General features: G+C 39.9%; 1 protein-coding gene across 1 annotated transcript in view; it reads left to right on the top strand.

The window, feature by feature from the left end:
• Window positions 1–25,039, top strand: part of SPATA18 (spermatogenesis associated 18) — a 107,280-nt gene that overhangs the window by 15,246 nt on the left and 66,995 nt on the right. Inside the window, exons 6-13 of the mRNA XM_065877243.1 lie at window positions 803–1,057; window positions 2,746–3,028; window positions 4,537–4,695; window positions 5,523–5,698; window positions 8,171–8,294; window positions 10,098–10,181; window positions 12,797–12,842; window positions 14,743–14,792. Coding sequence (XP_065733315.1) covers window positions 803–1,057; window positions 2,746–3,028; window positions 4,537–4,695; window positions 5,523–5,698; window positions 8,171–8,294; window positions 10,098–10,181; window positions 12,797–12,842; window positions 14,743–14,792 — 1,177 coding nt within the window. The remainder of the gene's footprint in view (window positions 1–802; window positions 1,058–2,745; window positions 3,029–4,536; window positions 4,696–5,522; window positions 5,699–8,170; window positions 8,295–10,097; window positions 10,182–12,796; window positions 12,843–14,742; window positions 14,793–25,039) is intronic.

The raw sequence follows: 25,039 nt of genomic DNA, 5'->3' as shown, positions 1-25,039 counted from the left end.
GTTGATATAGCTTCTCCAGTTCTTTGAGCATATTACTCAGCAATTCCCTATCGCACCAATTCTGTTCTTTACTGTTTCTAGGGCAGCTTTTAATTCTGCTATTGCATTTTTAGCTTTTCTACATCCTTCTTAATCTTACGCCTTCCCTTCTCTTCTTACACCATTGTTATTTTCATCACAGCATGTTCTCTTCTTATGGCTTTTGTTCCCTTGTATGATGGCCATACTTCTTTTTATTAATGAGGATGCCAGTTTTATTTCTAAAGCTTTACTCCTTTCCATAGTAGTACATTATTTTCATAGGTCCACACTTCTGCTTGGTGGTGTGGATGTTACTCAATTTCCACTGCAGTTTCCCCCCACATTCCATCTGTTCAGAGAATAGAAGAGCTAGTGAGAATAGATTATATCTTTGACCAGCTTCTGGACTAGGTTTTGGAGATCACAGGCTTCCAGAGTTTTGTGCAGTGAAGCCGTCCAACGTAGAATAGTATGTCTCTGCTTTGCCTCTGCAAAGACTTCATGACTCTGCCCACTCTGCTTTGGCTAGAGGATTTGCATGCCTATCTCTTCTTCAGGAGCCTTTTTCCATGCAAGCTACAGACATGAAGTGGCACCCTGACCCTGGCAATTCTGCTCTTTGTTCATTTGTGTTTGATCCTATGTATTTCCATCTGAGTTTCCCAGGGCAATAACGGCACACTAAATAAAGCAGCCTCCTTAAGTAGGCCAATTGCGGTTTATTACCTTTCCTCCATCCCTCCCTTTCTCTCTTTTCTTTCAAACCTTTTCTTCTGTTCAGGCTTACATCTCTTCAAGCCCAGGAGGAATCTCGCCACAGACACTCAGAGCATAGGAGCTCAGAGAAGCGGGGCTCCGAGCGTAGGAGAGAGGAGCTGCGGGGCTCGGAGCCCCAGGGCTTGGAGCAGATGGGCGCCGACAGGTGGAGCGTAGACCAGCGGAAGGCAGAAGCGATATGCGATTATGAGAAACAGCTCCGAACGCTGAAGGACAAGAGAGCTATTCTGTCTGCTGAAAAATCTGTACTCCAAGGAAGGTCGGACAAATTCTCACAGATCTTTTCATTTAAGCTCCTTTTGTTGAGGTAGTGATAAAAGCCTGGCTTGGAAAAGGAAAAAAGAAAAAGAAAAAAGAAAAATAAAATGATATCCTGAGCGCGAACCCCAATAATATGGAAAACTTTGAATTGTAGAGGGATTGTTTTCTCTAACTTCACCCTTCCATAGAGAAAATACCTCGTGGATTGACAATACTTGGGCACTAATTAATTTCGGACTGACATTGATGCTTAAGGAATGAAACTAAGACATGCCAAAGGAAGGTTCTTTGTCCTGATACCAGATTTGAGCGGCTATAATGCAAGAGGCGGTACCCATGTTGAAAGACTGTTCCATGATAGGGGGAGGGTCCTGTTCTCTGAGTTCTAGGAGTTCTCTCGCCAGGATGACCAACTGTCATTTCACAGGGTATTGCCTTTTTTACATCTCACTTTGTTTGATGGAATGAGTAGGTAAGGGAATGTGAAATTCCCTTCTACTGATGGACAGAACGTTAAGACAGGTCATTCAGACAGTGTTAAGTGAGGACAAAGTAGAGTGTTTCTCTCTTTGGAGTTTCTGCATTTTCCTTGTTCTTTCTAACACTTCCCCTCTTCCCCCCCCCACCCCCAGCCCCACAGTGTGCCCAGATTCAGGCTATCAAAGCCACCCCTAACCCTGTTCTCCATTCCCCTAAATGTCACCTTAGGCTTTCATTTTGGGGAGTCACTCCATCAGTGTTGTACGAGTGCCAACTTGTACTAGCTCTGGGAACTGATTCTGTGCATTTCTACCTAACTCTGGTTTCAGTGACGTCACACTGATAGTTTGAAATTGGCTATGGTGAGAGTATTTGTTGCATCATGGAAACTGGCGAACACTATAAATGAGGGCTTTTTTTCCCTTTCCACCTTCGGAGAGTCTGCTTTGTACTACCTTTTGCCCCACAGTTCCTTCTACAAAACTTCTCTTTTTGGTGGCCCATTCCCTTTGGACTAGCTAGTCTGATCATTTACTTTGTACTTGGTAGCAATATACGTTTCACTGATGGAATGCTTTTCGATTCACCAAGTACTTCCACATGTATTAGCTCACTTGATAACCTCCCCACCATCCCGAAATAGGGCACAAATTATGTAGGTGAAAATGGAGGACCTGCGGAGGAGAAAATGACTGCAAACGGTTCCATTGCTGTGGAAGGAGAACACAGAATTTCTTTCTCATTGTTCAATCAGTGTTCATCTCATTTTATACCAGAAAGCTCAGTGATGTGTTAGTGGCCCAAGGTTGGGGTAAGAAATACTGAAAATCTGACTTTTTATTTAACTCTCGCTCTTGCTAGCTGTGTTACTCTAGGATAGCTTTCTTAGCATTTCTGAGCCTCAACTTCTTCATCTGTAAAAGGGCCAACAATCAATGCTAACCTTACCTGGCTGCTTGAAGGATAAATTGATGTGCTGAGTGAGTGAAAGTGTGTTATAAACTCTAATGCACCAGGCAAATGTAGAGTATTGTTTTTTGTTCGTGGTCCTATTTGAGGCCTTATGGTGACACAGCTCCTCTCACAGGGAGCTGCTCTCCCTGTTCCCGTGGCTTCTGGTTTATGGGGAGAGAAGCAGCCGAGTCTAGGAACAAGAGAGTGAAGGGAATCAGAGCGCTTCCCTGCCTGATTCTTGTTCACCAACAGGTCCGCCAGGAGCCGGTCTCCGAGCCCTGACCCTCGCAGGCGCGGCCGCAGCCGCAGTCACAGCCGCAGCCGCAGACGGTCCACCAGCCCCTCCACCGCGGTCGCGAAGGTCAAGAGCCCGTCTCCGAGTCGCGCCAAACTGTCCAGCGTGGCGCGCAAGGCCGCCCTGCTGTCCCGGTTCAGCGACGCCTATTCCCAGACCCGCCTGGATGCGCAGTGCCTGCTGCGGCGCTGCATCCACAAAGCCGAGACGGTGCAGCGGATCATCTACATCGCGACAGTGGTACGTGAGCCTCGCGCGCGCGCCGCTGCACTTCCGCGGTCCAAGGGCGCTGCGGCCAGGCAGTGCTTGGGTAAACTGAACAAGACGGCTTAAAAAAGACTTGGTAGGGCCTGAGGTCACTGAAGGAGGGTGGGTTTCCATCTGTCTCCTCCCTCCCTCCCTCGCTCCCTGCCTGCCTTCCATTACAGATATTTGCGATGAATTATTTTTCACACTCGATAACTATTCATATATGTCAATATCTATTTTGACCAGACATTTGTTGAAGCATCCATAAATGTAGGACTATCTCAGATGGGTATATACGAAGTTGATTCGCGCTGGATCTTCTATTGTAATATGGGTATATGTACGCACAATGGATATATTATTGCTAAGGGCTATCATTTGATTGGTTACCTTCCCTTCTTAGAAAAATCAAAAGGCTGTGATTGTGTTCACTCTTTTGTTTAGTTAACTAAGAGTAGTTACTAGAACTGCTAACCACTTGAGTATGGCAAGATTAAAAAGTGCTCATATATAATCTCAAAATCCAAAGCAAATGCGTTTATTCTGTGGGTACCATACGGAGATACTAAGAGTCTGTAATGAGAACAGCTAAATATTAACAAACAAAACAAAATATTGGTGTGAGAGCAGAATTATCAGAATCTACCGGACTTTATCCTATATTTATTCATTTATATCAGGAGTCAGCAAACTGTGACCCCTGGGCCATATCTGGCCCAGATCTGTAATTCTAAGAGAAATGCCACCCAAGAGCTAACATATGAGAATGGTTTTACATTTTAAAGGGCTGTAAAAAAAAAAAAAAAAAAAAAAAGACAGAGACAATTATGTGACCGGCAAAGCCTAAAATATTTACTATCTGGCTTTTTACAGAAAAAAGAATTTATATCATTAAGAATTATTTAATTTATATATAATTTATATAATTAAGAATCATGTACTGAGTTGGTTAAAGTTCTGTAATTGTAGAGGCTATATCTTTCATGCATAACTGAGTTTTCCCCGTGCCTGCTATATTACAGGCATTTAATAAATATTTGTTGAATTAATATATGCCAGGAAACATGGCAGACGCTTGATATGTGTCTATGTATGACGTGACCACTAGATTTATAAGTTTCTCTTATTTCTTGATAAGAGTATAAAGTTGCTGTGGGATCAAAGCATCAACTAGCATATTTCAAGTATTTATGTAACCACAGGTGATTTTATTTCCTTGAACGCCTGCATTATCCTGCTCCTTGCAATCAGGATTACCAGAACAGTGGTCAACTGTCTTGAACTTAGTGAATATGGGTAGTCTTATATGTATTTATGTACTTTCCAAAATTTAGATATGTATTTTCTCCCAGATTATAAGTAGTTTTGACCATGGGTTTAGTTACCAGAAGTCAAGTATGATGTTGAATTTTTGTTGGGCATTCTTTCTTCATTCCTTGCTTTGGACCTCTTTACCTCCCTCCTCCCGCCAGATAAATTTGCTGTACTTTTATGTGCAGGAGGCGTTCCATGTAGCTAAAATGGCATTCAGACACTTTAAGATCCGTGTGAGGAAATCGCTGACACCGTCGTATGCAGGGTCAAATGATTTTGAGGATGCTGTCTTGGATTATATCATTTGTCATCTTGATCTATATGATTCCCAAAGCAGTGTTAATGTAAGTGTTGGGTCTTTTATTGGGACTGGTTTGCTGCTGCTGCTGTTTATAATGAATACTAATAACTCAGAAATCCATCCAGCTTAGTGTCGCATCTATGTAATGGAAGAGCGGGAATGAGCATCGAATATATTTTGTAGAACCAGTCATTATTGGCTCTTTCTTTCTTAGACGTATTATGAGGAAAATATTTTGAGCTTTCTAGTTTTATTCTTCAGACAGGCTCTTAAGATTGGAAGATAGAATACCATAGTGCTTAGGAGCAATGATTTTGGGAAAGCTAGCTATGGAATTGCATCCTGGTTCTGCCACTTACTAGCTGTGTGACCTTGCACATTTACTTAACCTCTCTGTACTTTAGTTTTCTAATCTTAAAATGGGAGCAACAATGGTCATGACCCCATAGCGTTTGTGAGAGGATTAAATGAAAGGAAGCAGGTAATTTGCTTATCACAAGAGTTGGCACAGAGTAAACTCTCAATAAGAGCAAGCTATTATAATTGTTATTATTATAGTTTATGAACAAGTCAGAGTCCCGTGTTCGCGATTATATAACTTGCTCAGAAAAAGAAGGAAATAATAAATAAAAGCTACTAAGGGTTTTTGCTTTAGTTTTTTGTTTATGGAGACTTTCTTGGCCTTTCGTATGTCATTTGTCCTCTGTCATCTTTCCTCCTTCTCTGTTTCAGCACATGCACTTCTCTTCTAGTTTACCTTGTTTTCACTCACATGCTCTTTCCCCCTCCCAGCAGTCATAACGTCCTTAGGATTGTCAGTGTGTATTTCACAGGTTGGTAACAAGGTGATGCCATCTTTTTGTTTTTCAGGATGTGATCCGAGCCATGAATGTCAATCCCAAGATTTCATTCCCTCCTGAAGTTGATTTTTGCCTCCTCAGTAACTTCATCCAGGAGATATGTTGCATTGCCTTTGCAATGCAGACTTTAGACCCACCCCTCGACATTGCATTTGGGGCCGATGGAGAAATTTTTAATGATTGCAAGTAAGAGACATAGGAGCAGAAGCTAAGGGATTCTTTATAAATAAATTATCTTGTCTGTATTCTCTGGGAACAATTTAGGGAAAATAACTCTGGGTGGGGAAATCAACAGACATTACCTGATTTTCAGGCCCAGCTATATACTTCTCTGTACTACAGGGCAGGGCCCTCTTCTGGGGTCATTTTCCTTCTAGGTCAAATGTGCTTCAGAGGTGATGTTATGATTTCCATTGAACATATTGGTCTTGGGGAGAACTAATGAGTACCTGGAGTCTGTTTGGAACTCTTTAAAATAAAAGTGCTAGGGAGGAGATATGGGGATATATGTATATGTATAGCTGATTCACTTTGTTATAAAGCAGAAACTAACACACCATTATAAAGCAATTGTACTCCAACAAAGATGTTAAAAAAAAGTGCTATAGAAATACAGACATATATTGCTTTATATTGTTTAAAATTTTTTTTAATTGAGGTATAATTGACATACAAGATTGTATTAGTTTCACGTCTACAACAATAATGATTCTACATTTGTATATATTGTGAAATGATTATCACCATCAGTCACCATATATAGTTACAAAACTTTTTTTTCTTCCAATGAGAACTTTTAAGATCTATTCTCTAAGCAACTTTCAAATTTGCAATACAGTATTATTAACTATATTGTTAACAATTATACGTCTGCATAACATTTATTTTGTAACCGGAAGTTTGTACCTTTTGACTTCCCTAACCCATTTTGCCCCCATGTCCAGCAACCACTAATCTGTTTTCTGTATCTGTGAGCTTGGTTTTTGTTTGTTTGTTTGCTTTAGAGTCCACATATAAGTGAGATTGTATGGCATTTGTCTTTCTCTGTCTGACTTATTTCATAATGCCTTCGAGGTCCATCCATGTTGTCTCACTTGACAAGATTTCATTCTCTTTTCTTTAAATAGCAAAATAGTATCCCGTTGTATAGATACCACAACTTTTTTTTTTTTAGATAACACAACTTTTTAAACCATTAATCCATCAATGAACACTTAGATGTCCATCTTGGCTATTGTAAATAAAGCAGCAATGAACATGGGGGTGTATATATCTTTTCAAATTAGTGTTTAGTTTTCTTTGGATAAATACCTAGAAGTGGAATTGCTGGATCATATGGTAATTCTGTTTTTAATTTCTTTTTAAAATAAATCTATTTATTTATTTTTGGCTGCTTTGGGTCTTCACTGCTGCGTGCGGGCGGGCTTTCTCTAGTTGCGGTGAGCGGGGGCTAATGTTCGTTGCGGTGCACGGACTTCTCATTACGGTGGCTTCTCTTGTTGCAGAGCATGGGCTCTAGGCACGCGGGCTTCAGTAGTTGCGGCACGCGGGCTCAGTAGCTGTGGCTCGCGGGCTTAGTAATTGTGGCTCACGGACTCTAGAGTGCAGGCTCAGTAGTTGTGGTGCACGAGCTTAGTTGCTCCGCGGCATGTGGGATCTTCCCGGACCAGGGCTCGAACCCGTGTCCCCTGCACTGGCAGGCGGATTCTTAACCACTGCGCCATCAGGGAAGTTCCCAGCATGAGAAATCTTATAGGTTGCCTGTGGGACTTAGATGGTCTCTGTCTCTAGCGTTTCCCTGAATTACAATTCTTGTAATCCTGAGAAGGAAAAAGACTAGTCTGACATGACTTTTTGTTTTGTCAGTTAAAAAAAATTGAAGTATAATTGATTTACAGTATTGTGTTGGGGTGGCTCCACTGTGCAGTGATAGCACATTGCACTTCTACAGTGCTGTGTTAATTTCTGCTCTACAGCAAAGTGATTCAGTTACACATATGCATATCTCTATATACATTCTTTTTAAAATATTCTTTTTCATTATGGTTTATCATAGGATATTGAATATAGTTCTCTGCGCTCCACAGTGGGACCTTGTTGTTTATCCATCTAAATATACTAGTTTGGGGCTTCCCTGGTGGCGCAGTGGTTGAGAGTCTGCCTGCCGATGCAGGGGACACGGGTTCGTGCCCCGGTCCGGGAAGATCCCACATGCCGCGGAGCGGCTGGGCCTGTGAGCCATGGCCAATGGGCCTGTGCGTCCGGAGCCTGTGCTCCACAACGGGAGAGGCCACAACAGGGAGAGGCCCGCATACCGCAATAAATAAATAAATAAATAAATAAATAAAATAAATAGACTAGTTTGCATCCACTAACCCCAACCTTCCAGTCCATCCCTCCCACAACCCTTCCCCCACGGCAACCACCAGTCTGTTCTCTATGACATGACTTGTTTTTAGTGAGCGCATGTCGGGTCCTTGTTATCAGTGGTTCCTATTCTAGGAGCCCACAACTATCTCTTTAATAATAGAATGAGGATCCATATTTAAGTGTGAGCAGAATAAAAGATGAGAATTTACACTGATGTCTGCTTCCCTCCCAGTTAGGTTATATAACTGCTTATCTTCTCTTTCTTGTTCTTTTGGGTGTTTAAAATAGGTACCGTCGAAGCTATGACTCCGATTTCACGGCTCCCTTGGTCTTCTATCACGTGTGGCCTGCTCTCATGGAGAAGGACTGTGTCGTTATGAAGGGAGAAGCTGTCACCAAGAGAGGGGCTTTTGTATGGTGGCCTTGCATAATGACAATTCATCCCAAGTGTTTGATTCACAAGTTCGAGAACATTTATAAACCCAGAGATTCTATAAAAGAAGTTCATAAAGGGTTATTTGATAAGATTTTGTACAAAGGAGAGGAAAGGGACTGGCTGGGAAAGAACAGATTCTTTTCTTTGATTCTTCCATGAGTCTTCATCATTTCCTGCCAGTCATTTCTTTGTTTATTGCTTTATTTACATGATAGAACTGGTCCTATTTGCCTCCTCTGTCTTAGAAATATTATGCTATTATAAGGGCAAAGCCCCTTGAGCTCAACTTTTAGAGGCCCTCTACAGTTCTAAGCATTTAAAAGTGATCGATTAACAATCAGAAAACAATTGGCCCAATTTTTACTGATAGTTTTGTATTTTGGGATATGATGAATGTGTCCTGTTTTTCTCTCCTTGGTACGATGTGTAGGGAGGGGAGGGATGGAGAAAAAGAGGGCAGAGGAGGTAGGGAGAGAAGAGCCAATCAGTTTTGGAGGGTTGCTTCCTATCTACATTGGCTGTAGAATGTTTTGAACATGTTAAATAATTGGACAGCCTTCAGAATGGAGTCTTAGGTATGCAAGTGTGTAAGTGTGTGTGTTAAGGTGGGGAGAGGATGTTGGAACTCGTTGCTACAGGTGCTTGGATAGTCTATATTGTGTTCCCATTATGGAGTTTTACCCTGCCCTTCCTAGAAGTTAAGTGAATTCAGGAGAGGAGCTCCCAGGTCCAGAGCAAAGCCACCATCTGAGTGGTCTCAGTTCCTGTTCTCTTTGACCTGGAGGATAGGGGAAGTGCTTCATGGCAGCTTTTCACACATGAAGTGGAGAAGCGGAATACTGTATTTAAAAGAACTTAAGAACTTAAGGTTAAACATCCCACTGTAGCATAAAGTATCTCAATGAAAATATTCTGTGCTGTAAGAGTTGAGCCCATAGAAACTGGGTTGCGTTGACTTGGCAATCGCACGTGCTCTACAACGAATGAACTCATAAAACGTGCTTCTTGCCCTTACAACAATTACCCTCTGTTAAGGAACTCTTGTAAACTGTCTGCAGTGCAATGTGGAGGGGAGGGAGAGGAAATAGCCATTATTCCTATGTTCTCCATCAAATAGCAATGCCTTTTAACTTCCTTCTTCTCTCCCCTCCAGTATGTCACCAATATTTACCCAAGCTTAAACTCCTAAAACAAAGAAAATGCCCTAAAAGCAAGAACCCGGGAAAGGGTTGAATGACGGGAATTGATGAGAAGACTTTGACTAGTAAAATCTCATTATAGGAAGTAAAATTTTCTTTTTGTTCATTAACTTAGTTGGACAGTAGGTGGGCCACAGTAGTGATTCACTCACTCACTTATTCATTAATTCATTTTATTCAATAGTTATTTATGACCCAAGCTCTGTGTTTAGGTGCTGGGGATTCAGCAATGAACAAAACAAACACAAATCCCTGACCAGATGGAGCTTACGTTCTCCAACACTTACAAACTTGAATGTAATTTCTAACAGTTTACTCATCAAAACAAAGTTCCACTAGCATCATGAATCTGAATATCCCAAAGTTCATTGTAATGGGATTTTATTTGAGAAGTACCCTAGAGCTATTGTCAAATATTGGGCAGCTATAGCAAATGAGTGTACTTATACTGGCGACCAGGAACGGGCAAGTGTAATCATATCGGGAAAACCTCTTGTTCGTTCTATGGGATATGAGTATTGTTTTAAGCCACCTGGGCTTTCACAAACTATTGACTATTTTTCTCTTTCTCCTTTTCTAGTGGAATTCAGTGCGATCTCTAAGTCGATGTCGAAGCAGGAGTTTAAGTCCCATCTGCCCTCGTAGCCGTATTAGTTTAAGCGTGGTATGTATCTGTCTAATCATTTTTACACAAAATCATCTTATGGTTGACGTTTTTTTTTTTGTCCATAGTCACCTACAAAAGAGGCGATGATAAGTTTGTAGGTAGAAAGAGAACCTACTACAATCACCCCAGATTGATTTTTATACTACCTTGGCTAAGGAATTTATCATTCTAGAAAGAAGGAGGCAGAGGTAGATTTTTCCTTCATTAGTTGAAAGAATAATAGACTTTAGTTATTTTGTGTTTTATTTTTATCTTTAAATGAAAATGGGCTATTAGCTATGAGTCTCCTGAGCAGGGAACAGGATATCTTAGTCAACTGATCTCTGCACACGTCAGTCTCTGGTATCTCTAGAACTTCTTGTATGAGTTTGGAGAAATTGCTCAAATGGTCTGGATTTTAATACTGTATAAAGGGCATTGCAGGTCTTAATTTTCCTCCAGACTTCCAAGTAGGAAGAATTAAGATTAGTCTCTGTGTATTCATCCTTAGGATTACTAACACATATATCAAAGAAAAAAATAACAGCAAAAACATCTCTGAAAACTGTGGATATAATATCCCTAAAAACTAACATTCATATGATTCACCACTGTTCATTCATTCAACACATAATATTTAGTCAATGCCTTTTGAATAGAGATCTAGACCAAGACATGTTAAGATACCAGATAGGCTAACAATTTGCTGTTCCTCCAAATAAAAATTCTTTAAATATTTGTTCAAACTTGTTCTAGGGAGAGTGGTAGAGAAGGCAACTTCTCTGAAATTATCTCTAGTGATGCAACTCTAGCCCTAAACTTCTAAACCCCTCTCAACAAAACATTATGTTTGATAACATTCTTTTTTTTTTTTTAGAAATTTATTTATTTTTGGCTGCATTGTGTCTTCGTTGCTGCATGCGGGCTTTCTCTAGTTGGAACAAGCAGGGGCTACTGTTCGTTGCAGTGCACAGGCTTCTCATTGTGGTGGCTTCCCTTGTTGTGGAGCGCGGACTCTAGGCATGCGGGCTTCAGTAGTTGTAGCACACGGGCTCAGTAGTTGTGGCTCGCGGACTCTAGAGTGCAGGCTCAGTAGTTGTAGCACACGGGCTTAGTTGCTCTGCAGCATGTGGGATCTTCCTGGACTAGGGCTTGAACCCGTGTCCCCTGCATTGGCAGGCAGATTCTTAACCACTGTGCCACCAGGGAAGCCCTGATAACGTTCTTATCAAACATTTTTTCCATTATCGGATGGATGCTAGTGTGTATGTCTGTGTGTGAGCGATACAGAAATGACTAAAACATGGTTTCTTCCCTGAATGGGTTGCAATATAGGAAGATCAGTATGATTTCAACAAAGTAACTGAATGTTACAGCTGTCGGAGGAGGTAGAGATTCCCTCTGGCTTTAGTTCACGGTAGAGTTGTTATGTGATCTGGCAGAATTTCTGTGGGCTGGGAAACTGGGGACGACCATCCACATGAAAGAAATGGCCTGAGAATGGAAAGCCATGTGTCAGACACAGTTCTTTAGTTCTTGCTGATTTTAATATAACTTAATTATCCTTATTGCCAAATAGGTATTCACAGTAGGAAAAAGCGAAAGGAGAGTACATTTAATGGGCTGATAAATGAAAAAGACATATTATGAGTTTTATACTGGAAAATCACAATGCTCATTCTAAGAGGAACTGTTCTGTCAGGAGAAAGAGCCATATCAGACACCTGTTGCACTCACAGCCATGGCAAATTTTAACTCTGGGCCCTCATTGGAAAGCTTAGCAATGGGCAATGTCCCTCTGTAATAAGTACCTGTGTATGTTTGAACCCATCCTCTCTTTTTCCTACTTTGTGCCCAGGGAGTGCAAACTTAAGCTTTTGATAGACTAAAGTAGATGCTCAAAGGTGAAACTGCTGCTAAAATCCTGTCCTTTTCCAGCATCATCTCTTTACGACAAGCCCGGTACAAACATTTTTGGTTAATCTGGTTGACTTGTTTGAGACCTCATATGCAGAACAGCTTCCATCTTTGTTAATGTCTATTTATCTAAAGTGCTTGAAAGCTCACAGCAAAAATGATAATTGTGGTCAGTTATTTCCGAGCCATCGCAGGCTTGTAGGTATGGGGGTAGGTTTTCCTCAGTGAAAGCAAAGGTGAGGTTTGAAAAATGGCTCTTTTCTGGCTTCCCAGAGACCCTCCTTAATAGGACAGCATTTTGGACACAAGACATAATTCATATAAAGGATGTGCCAGAGAGTATTGGATCATTTTAGCATTAATTAATAATAATAGTAAGTATTTTCTGGAAAGCATAGACTTCAGTATGGCCAGTGAGCATCCAGTCTCAAAGTGTTTAGAAACCACTAAAAACAACCACAGCAACAAAAACCAATAAACAACTAGGCCACAGAGCTTAGCTTTTAGTTAATAATATAATTTAAGCTAAGTTGAGTGTCCATTTACTTCAGGAAGTATAAAAGGAATCACAGCGCTCAACCTTAGGGGGAAACCATCATAGTTCTAAACTGCTTCAGATAAACTCTTTAGCTGGTTTTAGGAAAAACACATCAAAAGGATTCTTTCTTTGAGCTCCATCTACTGTGTAATTTGCACTACACTTTTATATTTTCCAGATATCTCGAAGCCGGAGTCCTTCTCCAGTAAGGTGTGGATTGCCAAGTAAGTCGGATGGTCTAGATGGAACAAAGTTTCTGCTTTTTATTGTTGCTTTTAGAGCACAGCATCATGCAGCAAAGTGAATGTTTTGCTCCTTGGAGAACATTTCTCACCTCCACTTCACACCTTTTATTTCTGGGCCTTCTTGCGGATGGTACCACAGCAGGTGCCGTGGGTGACACCGGAAGAGGCTCTCATGGAGAGATTTGATTGATGTAAACTTAGATTAACCATCCGCCTTTCTTTTAGGTCTTCCCAAAAGAAATGGACCATAATAATGAACCGTTTACTTTTCTCCCTAGGGTTTTAAAACCACCAGCCATGTTCCTCTGCCCAGGACGTCTGCAACGGCTAACTTACCCAGTGCCTCCACCTGCCAGCTGTCTGCCTCAGACCTCACTTAAAATAATGTGAAAAGGCAATTCTGTGTATCACTTCACACAGAGAGTTAAATGTTTTGGCTTAGTGCATTTGTAACTTCAGATATATCGCATTTTATTTTATTTTATAGATACAGATTCCATTAATTTGATAAAAAAACAATTGCCTAGGGCTTCCCTGGTGGCGCAGTGGTTGAGAGTCCGCCTGCCGATGCGGGGGACACGGGTTCGTGCCCCGGTCTGGGAGGATCCCACGTGCCGCGGAGCGGCTGGGCCCGTGAGCCATGGCCGCTGGGCCTACGCGTCCGGAGCCTGTGCTCCGCAATGGGAGAGGCCACAACAGTGAGAGGACCACGTACAGCAAAAAACAAAAACAACAACAACAAAAAACAATTGCCTGGGTATTTAGGATCATATTCATTTGAAGCAAAGTCCGTTACACAGGTTCAGGATTCTCATCCTGAAACACGAGGCTCTTTTATAGCAACTACAAGAACTAAAGTGGAAAATCTTTACCGTGCTGAGTCCAAAAGACAAGAGGAGTCATTTCAGTTTATAAACTGATCATAAATAGTATAATTGCTGGTTTTAGCTTTAACTGGAAAACAATCTGGGGTGTTTTAATTTTCTTTGGGGGTTTGGAAGACAGCCCTGGTCTCAGGTTGGGGAACTTATAGCATAGCAGTGACTTCAGGCTAAAGGTAGGTGATGATGACTTAGGAGAATATAGTTCATTGGCCTGCTTCTCTTCTCTTACTGTGAAGTGCCCAGTGTGGCCGAGTTGAGCACTGTTTGTTGAAGCTACTTACTTGAGAGAATCCTCTTGCTTCATAAATGCAGAGCTGTGATTTGGATAGAAGCCAGTTTGGAGATAACTGTTAATTACCTTGTGTTTATCTCCCGGGAATATTTCGGGCAGTTTTAATGTACGTGTGAAATATAAAAGCTTCCTGGGACACCCCCTTTACCTATTCCACCTGGTTGTTTACAAACTCAGACCGCGTAAGAACTCCATCTGACTAAAAACGCTTAAACTCAAGGCTAAAAGCTAAGGGTACCATTTATGGATTTTAAGTTGAATGTCTATCCCTTGATTTCTTCGCTGTGAAGTACTGTTGAAAAAGTTCACATTCAAGATTATAATGGAATGTTGCTTTCTCAAGATGAATACTGTTCTTTCTGTTTTTGTTTTAAAAATTCTTTTCACTTTAATGCTGGTTTTAAACACAAGCTTTGCAAATGACAGCTTTTGCTGTGTGCCTTTTAGAGAGAAGTGCTGAACTGGTCACAGCTCAGTTTGTATAATCTCAGCACTAGGACCAGCAACTGGGGCTTTTTAGGTGAAAACAAACAAACCAAAAACCCCACAAAAAACCAAAAAAAATCTTCTCTAAAGCATCTTGCCTCTTGTGCTGGGACACAGGGACGGGGAGAGACCTCCCCAGTCTCCACCCTTTGGGTCTAATGGTCACCAACTCATTCTGAAGCGTGAACTTAATTGTTCTCCCTCTCCGTTTATGTAGTCATCACTTTGAGGCAGGGCCGCGTGCTGGAAGGAGAACCCAGTGCCCAGGTAACTCCAGTTCTGACTTGGTCATCAACTTGCTTGGTGGCCTTAAGCAAGTTACTGCATCTCTCTGAGCCTCAGTTTCACTGCATAGCGAGGGTGGATGGGATCAGTGGTTCTCTCAACCCTCCCAGACTCATGCCCTCTTTCATAACAAATATTTTATTTTGGCTATTCTGAAATGATGTTCAAAGTTAATATGATTTATAAACAAAGTTAATATGATTTATAAACTTTTAAACAACGAATATAGTACTTGAACTGCAATATAAATCGGAAAAAAGGAAAGCGGTTTTTAATAAAATAGAATGTATTTCAACAAAAAAGCTTGGGTATGACTATCCCGGAAGATAAAGTCATCAGACGCTTACGCCTTTATGTAGAATTACTAGCTACAAGTGCCGATCGATGTGCGTTGTACCGGCAATATCATAAACGCTAATGTCATGGGTTTTCTGAAATGGTGAAAAACTCTTGGTAAAGTTTTGAACAAAAACTTACGGCTGTGCCTTAATTTACATAGTAAATGCATTCCTGGAGAAGCTGGTGTATACTAACACCATAGAATGTGTTATATGTGTTATGTGTTAAAAGGTCTTTTCTAAAATCTCACCAAATAATGAGAATGCCTACATATCAGTGAAATATGGGAATGCCTCTGATTGGGAAAAAGGTCACATGCACTCAGTTTATTTGCTTTGTACCCTGTCTGGCCACTTGCCATTTCTCAAGTCTCTGGTTTGATCCGTAATTGCACAGGACATGGCAGTTAGTCTAGACTAATTCTTGGAAAGGATCCACAAAACCAAGGGAGGCTGACCTCTACTCACTTCATCAGGGTGTGCACCTTAACCTTGGTGACTTTGACAAGCGATAAACTCTTTCTTTGTAACCTGGATACATGTTAGTTTTTGTATTAACAGTTTAACATCTAATCATGAAATTAAGAAAAAAAGTGTTTCTGTACTTGTAGGTTCTTTGCAATGAACTGCTTTCCTTGTAGATTCCCTTCACCCATCTCCATTTTCTGAGGTCTGGACAAAGGGCCACAAATTCCCTCAATAAATATCAATGGTGCCTCTGCTCTGGGGTTGACTCCATGATGCTGTGATTCCATGCTGCAGGTTAATTATCAGCTTCAGGTTATTTTATTCACAATTCATTGAGTTCATATTCAAGACACTCTCTGAGGAGTTCTATACTGTTTTCATGTACATTATTTCAGTTTCTCCCCACGAGAAATCCAGGTTGTCTTCAATGTAAAATAGGTTAGGAACCTGTTCCTCCAATACACCATGTGGTCTTCTTCCAAGCCTTTTTATTTCAGAATAACATTCTCTCCTCTTTTCTTTTGTTCCTCCATGGCCTATAGCATCAGTTCTTTTGTCTATTGGTTTGTGCGTTCATTCATTCATTCATACAGTCACAAGTTCAATGAGCACCTCCCGTGTGCCAGATACCGTATGTGCTGGTAGGGATGTAGCGATGGACATGGTTCGGGCTCTTCTGGAGCTTAATGTCATGTCCAGTTGCATTCCTTTGTGTTTTTCCTGTCATAGAGAGCATATATGATGGAAGAAAGAAAAAAAATACAGCCAGTAGAGCAAATTTAAAAGAAAGAGTGCCACATATCAATTGAAGAATTAATTTGGGGGGCAAATACCTATATATAAGAAAGTTATGCAAGACAATGGGAGAAATATGGTGAACTTCACAAAAGAAAGTAACTCAGTTATGTCATCCACAGGTGAATTACTCAGTCTTTTTACAAGTATCTACTGAAACTATAATCCTAACATCATCACCAACCATAAAATGAGTGCAGGGGGAGGGGCCCAGAGATCCATCTAATACTTCCAATTACCGCACCTGTGTCCTCCACCTGCCATATTCCTAAGAAATGGCAAGTTGCAGAGCATTATAATTCACTTTTAGGCACCTGCAAATCCTTCACAAGGCAGATTGCTGCCAATAGTGTTCTATAAAGTTTGGGTTGAATGGAAGACTTTTAGTAGTATGACTTTGAATAATATCATACCTATAGTTAAGGGTAATGTGTTATGGAGATTTTAAGAAGCTAGTATTCCAAACTGCATTAGGTCATTGAAATGTGAGCCCAGGAACCATACGGGTAAGTGACATTCCGCATATGCCATTTAAATACCAAAACGGCGAAGGCTGGTGGCCTTAATACGTTGAGTGAATAGGGGCATCGAGAATGAAGCAGGAACTAATTTTCTTTCAAATGCAGTGTGATGCGATAATTTCACACTTAAAAAATTGACCCCCATGGGCTTCCCTGGTGGCGCAGTGGTTGAGAGTCCGCCTGCCGATGCAGGGGACACGGGTTCGTGCCCCGGTCTGGGAAGATCCCACGTGCCGCGGAGTGGCTGGTCCCGTGAGCCATGGCTGTTGACCCTGCGCGTCCGGAGCCTGTGCTCCGCGACGGGAGAGGCCACAACAGTGAGAGGCCCGCGTACCGCAAAAAAAAAAAAAAAAAATCTCCCCCTGGGTGCCAGCATAAACATCATACTTTCCACAGTATTACTGGCAATTAGTGTATCAAAACCAGGCAGCCAACAAACACATGAAAGGATGCTCAACATCACTAATCATTAGAGAAATGAAAATCAAAACTACAATGAGGTATCACCTCACACCAGTCAGAATGGCCATCATCAAAAAAATCTACAAACAATAAATGCTGGAGAGGGTGTGGAGAAAAGGGAACCCTCCTGCACTGTTGGTGGGAATGTAAATGGATAGAGCCACTATGGAGAACAGTATGGAGGTTTCTTAAAAAACTAAAAATAGAACTACCATACGACCCAGCAATCTCACTACTGGGCATATACCCTGAGAAAACCATAATTCAAAAAGAGTCATGTACCACAATGTTCAATGCAGTTCTATTTACAATAGCCGGGACATGGAGGCAACCTAACTGTCCATTGACAGGTGAAGCAAGCTTAGTGTCCATTGATACATGAATGGATAAAGAAGATGTGCCACATATATACAATGGAATATTACTCAGCCATAAAAAGAAATGAAATTGAGTTATTTGAAGTGAGGTGGATGGACCTAGAGACTGTCCTACAGAGTGAAGTAAGTCAGAAAGAGAAAAACAAATACCATATGCTAACACATATATATGGAATCTGAAAAAAAAAAAGGTTCTGAAGAACTTAGGGGCAGGACAGGAATAAAGACGCAGACGTAGAGAATGGACTTGAGGATATGGGGAGGGAGAAGGGTAAGCTGGGACGAAGTGAGAGAGTGGCATGGACATATATATGCTACCAAATGTAAAATAGCTAGTGGGAAGCAGCCCCATAGCACAGGGAGGTCAGCTCGGTGCTTTGTGTCCATCTAGAGTGGTGGGATAGGGAGGGTGGGAGGGAGACGCAAGAGGGAGGGGATATGGGGATATGTTTATACGTATATCGGATTCACTTTGTTATAAAGCAGAAACTAACACACCATTGTAAAGCAATTATACTCTAATAAAGATGTAAAAAAACCCAAAAAACAAACAAAAAAATCAGGCAGGTAACTCTATTTGCTATTGGGTGAGCAACAAAAAATATGATAAATGGGCATGTTATAGCTTTATTTCAGTATAGTTTAAGCCATAATTTTAGGATGCAACCAAAATAATGTCTTGAAATGTGATGTGAAATATATTTTGGAAAAGATAGTAATCGGATAATTGTCAGAAGCTCTTGAATGCCATTTGATGAATCGGACCCTTTCACAATTGATTTCTGGTGTTGGGATGCTGGGCAGATGTGGCATTATACACCCCTCCTACTTGCTTCTATCTTAGACCAGGGAACAAATTGCAGAGCTGTGTCTTCAGAATAACAGACTTTAGGATTGGCCTGGCTCTGTGGGTCACAAAGTTGAAATGAGAATGGAAACAGTTATTCGTTCATTCATGATTGATTCATTTAGGAAGCATTTGTCTATGCTTTTTTTTAAAAAAAAATTTATTTATTTTTGGCTGCATTGGGTCTCCGTTGCTGCATGCGGGCTTTCTCTAGTTGCAGTGAGCGGGGGTTACTCTTCTTTGCTGTGCGTGGGCTTCTCATTGCGGTGGCTTCTCTGGTTGCAGAGCATGGGCTCTAAGCATGTGGGCTTCAGTAGTTGTGCTTAGTTGCTCCATGGCACATGGGATCTTCCCAGACTAGGGACTGAACCCATGTCCCCAGCATTGGCAAGCGGATTCTTAACCACTACGCCACCAGGGAAGTCCCTTGATGTGTGTTAAATGATGTTCCAGTCGTGGTGTTAGGAGGTTTTGGAGTCTTTTCAGGAAGTCATATGGATGGAGGGGGAGATGAAGGACTATTAGGGCCTTTAGCATGTGATTAGGGTTGGCAGGATATATAGTGGAATTTTACCCTTTGAATGGGATGGTCAAGGGCATGAAAACCAAGTCACACCTATTACACTCTTGTGTTTGGCACCAGTAGAGTTTTACTAGGCAGTGAGAATTCTGTGTTTCCAGAAGGCGGCTTCATCTTAGAAATGGTTGCTTTAGACTGGATATTTGTGTCCCCCCAAAATCCATATGTTGAAACTAAACCCCAATGTGATGATGTTTGGAGATGGGGGCTTTGGGAGGTGATTAGGTCATGAGGGTGGAGCCTTCATGAATGTGATTAGTGCCTTTATAAAAGAGACCCCCTCGAGCTCCCTCAGCCCTTCTGCCATCTAAGGACATAGCAAGAAGATGACTGTCTATGAACCCAAAAGCAAGTTCTCACCAGACACTGAAGCTGCTGACACCTTGATTTTCGACAATCCAGCCTCCAGAACTGTGAGAAATAAATGTTGAGTAAGCTCCCACTCTATGCTATTTTTGTTATGGCAGCCCGAACAGACTAAGATAATGGTTATCTTTATCTAAGACCCGTTTGTATCCATTCTATCCTGTTGTTTATGACAACTGTCTGCTTCATATCACTGGCCTGGATGTGATGTCACTGATTTCTGACGTTTCTTGGTTTGATTTGAAATTGCCTAACTGAAAATAAAAAGGGTTGGGGGTGGAGGGAGGAAAAATAAAAGAAAAATTTTCAGGTTTTCTTTCACTGGAAAAATAAATTTCTTCTGATGTTAAGAAGAGTGATGGCATCATTTAATACATACGCTTCATATTGATAATTTGACAGAAAGCTTAAGATGTTTCTCAGAATAGCCTTTGCAGAATACAAGTAACTAGTACTTAATCCAACATTTTTTATGTGCCAGATGTTGTGCTAGGCATTATTAAACCCATTTTACAGATGGAGAAGCTAAGGTTAAGTTATTAAGTAACCTGACCCAGGTCACGAAGTACGTAAATATTAGAGCAAAAGTTCAACCCAGGTTTTCTGATGTTGAGCCCCACACTCTTCTCCCTGATTCTACAGAATGTTAATAAGATGTGAACTGAAAAAAAGTGTCCTGTGGCCAACTAAGTTTGGAAAACAATGTGTTAAATGTGATTTGAACAAATCTCTATAGGACTTCAGAGCCTTTAATCTACTGTTTGTGGGGAACTTCAAAGAGAATGTCATGTGCAGACTCTCCAAATTTATTTTGCCATGGAAACCTTTTTTTTCATGGAGTTCTTGAAGAAGTACTGTTCTAGAAGACCTGTTTCAGGAAATTCTTCCTCAGACCTATTGGTTTTCTAGAATTACAGATGCTGCTCACCACTGGGAGTTAGATTTTATGAACTTTTACAAGTGAAGGAAGAATTCTGACTCTGATAAACAGACTTTTCGCTCAATAAATTCATTATGGAATAAAAGGCTCAAAATAGAAATCTCTTATTTATCCCTGTTCTTTATACTTCTGCTTATCTTTCCCTTTTGTCTTATTTGCTTCACCCTTCTATCAAGTGTATCATAAAATAAAATTCCCTTGAACCCAGTATTTATGTCAGTGTTGCTTTTCCAGCATTCATGTTTCTCCTTCAGTCCCTCACATGTTATGCCTTTGCATCTTTACTTCTATTTTCTCTTTCTTGTTCTCTTCTGCTTTATCAGGGTTTTGTTTTCCTAGTTAGTCTCTCTAATGTAAATCTATTTACACTTCTTAAAAACAGGTACCTAACCTTTAATGTAATTATGAATCAGTGAGAGAGACAAATGGATATTATTCAAAATTAGAACCCACTGAATAGTATTCCCTATAAAGATGAATTTGTATCCTGATTCATATAATGCATGCATTTTATGAAATTCTTAAATAACTATTTTCTAAAATTTTGCATATTTGGGTTATTAAAAATGACAATTCTTAACTTACGTGTAACTTCCAATAAGTCTGAGTTGTGATTATACTTACATCTTAAGTCACTTCAATAAAAATGTTGATTAATATTTCCCAAATTTGTTTGATGATGAAAATCACTTGGCATACTTATCAAAGATAGATTCTTGGACTCTACTCCAAGCATACTGAATCAGAATCTCCAGGGGCATCTGTATTTTTAACATCGGCAGACAAGTTTGAAAAGCACTGCCCTCGATCTGGCTTTAATGACTCACAAGCAGAATATTGCAGAAATAATTTATTGCATGTATTATGCTGTCCTTAAATTTCTAAATGGAAAATAATATATTAATTTAAAAGCCTCTGAGAATATTATTTGCCATACTCCAGTAATAGGTAAGTTACTGAAAATTTAGTATATGTATTCTTTATCTGTGTACATACATATAAAAAGATTGCTATATAATTAGATGTTCAAGAAAAGAAAGAGGAGGACAAAAAAGAATAGAAATTTAATTTTTCTTCCCTAGAGGTTAAAAAATGTCCTTTCCTATGTTTCGTATTTGCATAGCCTCTTTGTTGAGCTGTCAGAATGTGTATTTCATAAGTCATTCCCTTCTACCTGTTAGAAACACAGTTTCTAAACTGTGTTAGAAACACAGAATAACGAGTCCCCATTGGCCACAGTTTGCCTACTCGTGGTTGTCTGCCAAATGGAGCTTGTCACCTGGATGATTCAGACTTTGGAACAGCTTTATGATTATTCATATGAATCTCTAGAGAAAATCTAAACTAGAGTGAAACTGACATCCAAATATTAGACCTCACAGGTGGCCCACCTCAACTGGAATTTTCCCAAATATTAGAGGAGAGACATTTGGCTTTTTCTGTTTGCTCACCAAATGTTCCAAAGAGAAGATTGGAAATGAACCTGTTTCAGTTTCTATTCCTAAAATCTAAAGCACTTTTTCTGTTTTCAGAGCGCAACATAATCTCTCATCACTAGTGTCTTAGTGTTGAAAATTAGGTTCTCAAAAGCTCCAAGAAAGAAATATTGATACAGAGGGGCTAAATGTAACTTCAAATTGAATATGCCAGTATTTGAAATACATGGTGCTTTCGTGGAAATAATGATAGATTTTTAAATTTTTTCTTAATGTTTTCCTTGTTTGGTTCAGCTTTTCTTCATTGAATAGCTAGAAGTGGCCTTGTAAAACAAAACAACACTGATTATTGGAAATAAAAGTTGCAAAATTTGGGGGGGGGCAGGATAATCCCTTTGTCCTTAACTAATTTGATCCACAATTAAAGGGAATTGTGGGACATACATCAATTCCAATCTTGAGGTCTCTTTAGTTCATGTAGGCCTGGGAAATGTATGAATAGCCACCAGATGGCAATGTTGCTTAAGAAATAGGCTACTCTCCCTCAGTACTAAGACTCAAACTGGGAAATAGCAATTCCTTAGGTAAAATCTATAACAATTACCAGTTTTACTGCTCTCCATAAATTTAGAGAATAAGTTAAATTGATGGAGGATGGCCATGCATAAAATACAAAAAGTGTGATAGAAAATGTGAAGTGTTAAATAGCTATTATTATACCTAATATTTATGTATTTGATCCCCAAGGCCTGGGAAGAAATTCCTCTGCTAAAACAAAGCTTTCTGTGTGTTAATTTTTAAATTTCCTTAGGCAACCTACCACCACCATCTTGTTAACTTGGAGCTCTTAATGAGGCATGATTCAGTTTGTTAATAAATATTTTGAATATAGTTCTTTGCTTTTAAACATGGAATAGGAGAAACTGAAGGTTTAATCATCCTTGAAGGTTTCCAAACTTTTTCAGATTGTTAGCTTTTCCCATGGTCCAAACTCCCCAGGTCTGTCCTGAGCAGGGAGGTCAGTTTCAGAGACGCTTAGGGTTATTCCAAGCAAATATTTCAGTTTTCACCTGGAAGATGGAATAATATTGTTGAGAAACTCTCATAAGAAATTATAGGGACTCACAAGAATAATATGGGAGTGTTTGAAAAAGGTCACAAATGAAAGGAAGAAAATTCTATAGCATTAATTAAAACTATTTACTTAAAAAATAAATTTTGAAGAAGCAGAAATGTTTCCTGTCAAAAATGTAGATTTCCAGGATGGGGGGTGGGAGGAGATAAATTAGGAGTTTGGGATTAACATATACATACTACTACATATAAAATAAACCAGGACCTACTGTATAGCACAGGGAACTATACTCAATATCTTGTAATAATTTATAGTGGAAAAGAATCCGAAAAAGAATATATATGCATAACTGAATCACCTTGCTGTATACTTGAAACTAACACAACACTGTAAATTAACTATACTTCAATTTAAAAATGTAGATTTGCATTTTGGCTTCTCTAGACCTGCTTTGGTATTTTTTTTCTATTTTATTTTTTAACATAATTTTTTCTGAGAGCATTGATCTTAAAATTTATGTCTTTAAGGTCAGTGAATTTATCAGTTAAATATTCCTTCTGCCAATGACCACACACCTAAGTTTAAGTGAAAATTCTAGTCTCCAAACAAAATTTTACAAAGGATTTTATACATCCCCCTCCTTCACTGAGGCTTTAATCCAGGTCTTTAGGCTCTGTATCACCTGGGTCAGACTTTTGGGTAAGGGGATCAAATCCCCAATTTTTCCACTATCCTCAGAGATATAACAGTTTCAGGATATTGTCACTGATGGCTGGGAAAGGAAACTCTTCCTTGGTGTGTGTTTATTATCAATAACAAAGATGCTTTTAATTGATGTTACAAGCCATCAGGAAACCAAGAGCTTATTTGTATTTAGTTTTAACAACAGAGCATCCATCTACTTAGTATTTAATTTTAATAAATAGACATTGTGCATGGTCCCAGGAGGACAGAAGTCACTGTGGGTAAGGTACCTATCTCTCTTAAACCAGAATAGTGTAATAGTGACTTTGCCCCAGAGTCAATCCAGGAAATGGAAAGGAAAAGTTTTGAGTGTTAAAGATATAAGGAAAAGGGGTTAGGATTAAAGAAGAGGTTGAAGGGGGTCTGTTTCCAAGGACATCTCTTTGTTACTAGTTTTGCTTCTGGAGCTGTGTCTATCAAGAAGTCAAGGAGAGGTGAAAACAGGATGTCCACATTCAGTTGTGCAGATTTTGCTTTTCCCAACCCCAGGGAGCACCTCTCACTTGGATCACTGCTATTCAAAGTGCCAATCAACAAGGAGCTGGGACCTGATGCTTGTAAATCAATGAACTGCTTCCTTTGTTGAGAAAGTTTTGCTATGGAAAAAAAAAAAAAAAAGCTGCACTAAACAGCATGCTTAGGGATAGAGTTGATTTAAATTCTGATGCAAGCTCCTTATTTAATGGTGGACCTAAAATCAATAGCTTGTGGGCTGATAGCAGTCCTGAGCAGCACCAATTAGACTATGATGAGAGAGTGTTCCCTAGAATTGTGCATTTTGCCCAACAGTGAACCTTATCCAGCAAACTTGCATAAGAGAAAGTGGCTTTAGTATTGGTTTAGTAGCATCTTCAAAGTTCCTGGAAGGCCTCATATAGAAGAGATTATCAGAACCATTTTTGCTGTTCCCCTGCTGAGGGGAAATAAACCATATTCTTCAAACGGGGCTTCTCCCTTTCTTCTGAGATCCTTTAGGAAGAGAAGTATGCACAGGCTCTGGACTAGGGTGAGGCAAGCAGTTGCACTGGGTACCAAAAACTCAGTAATAAAATAACATTTTAATGCAATATTAAAAAAAAGTCAAAGTTAATGAAAAAAATCCATGACGAACAAAGTATTTCACTTTAAATAAAGATAGGGATGATATTGATAATACATTCTTTTGAATTCTGAATGCATGCTTTGAATTGTCTGCAAATTAATTCAATATGGCTAGTATCTCTGGGCTTTGATGAGAGAATCTCATTGTGATCTGTATCTTTTCAAGAAATCAGTTTGGA

The sequence above is a fragment of the Phocoena phocoena genome, chromosome 5 (genome assembly GCF_963924675.1).
Source record: "Phocoena phocoena chromosome 5, mPhoPho1.1, whole genome shotgun sequence".
NCBI lineage: Eukaryota > Metazoa > Chordata > Mammalia > Artiodactyla > Phocoenidae > Phocoena > Phocoena phocoena.
Note: the sequence above shows the minus strand (reverse complement) of the source record. Positions and strands in the feature narration are given on the sequence as shown.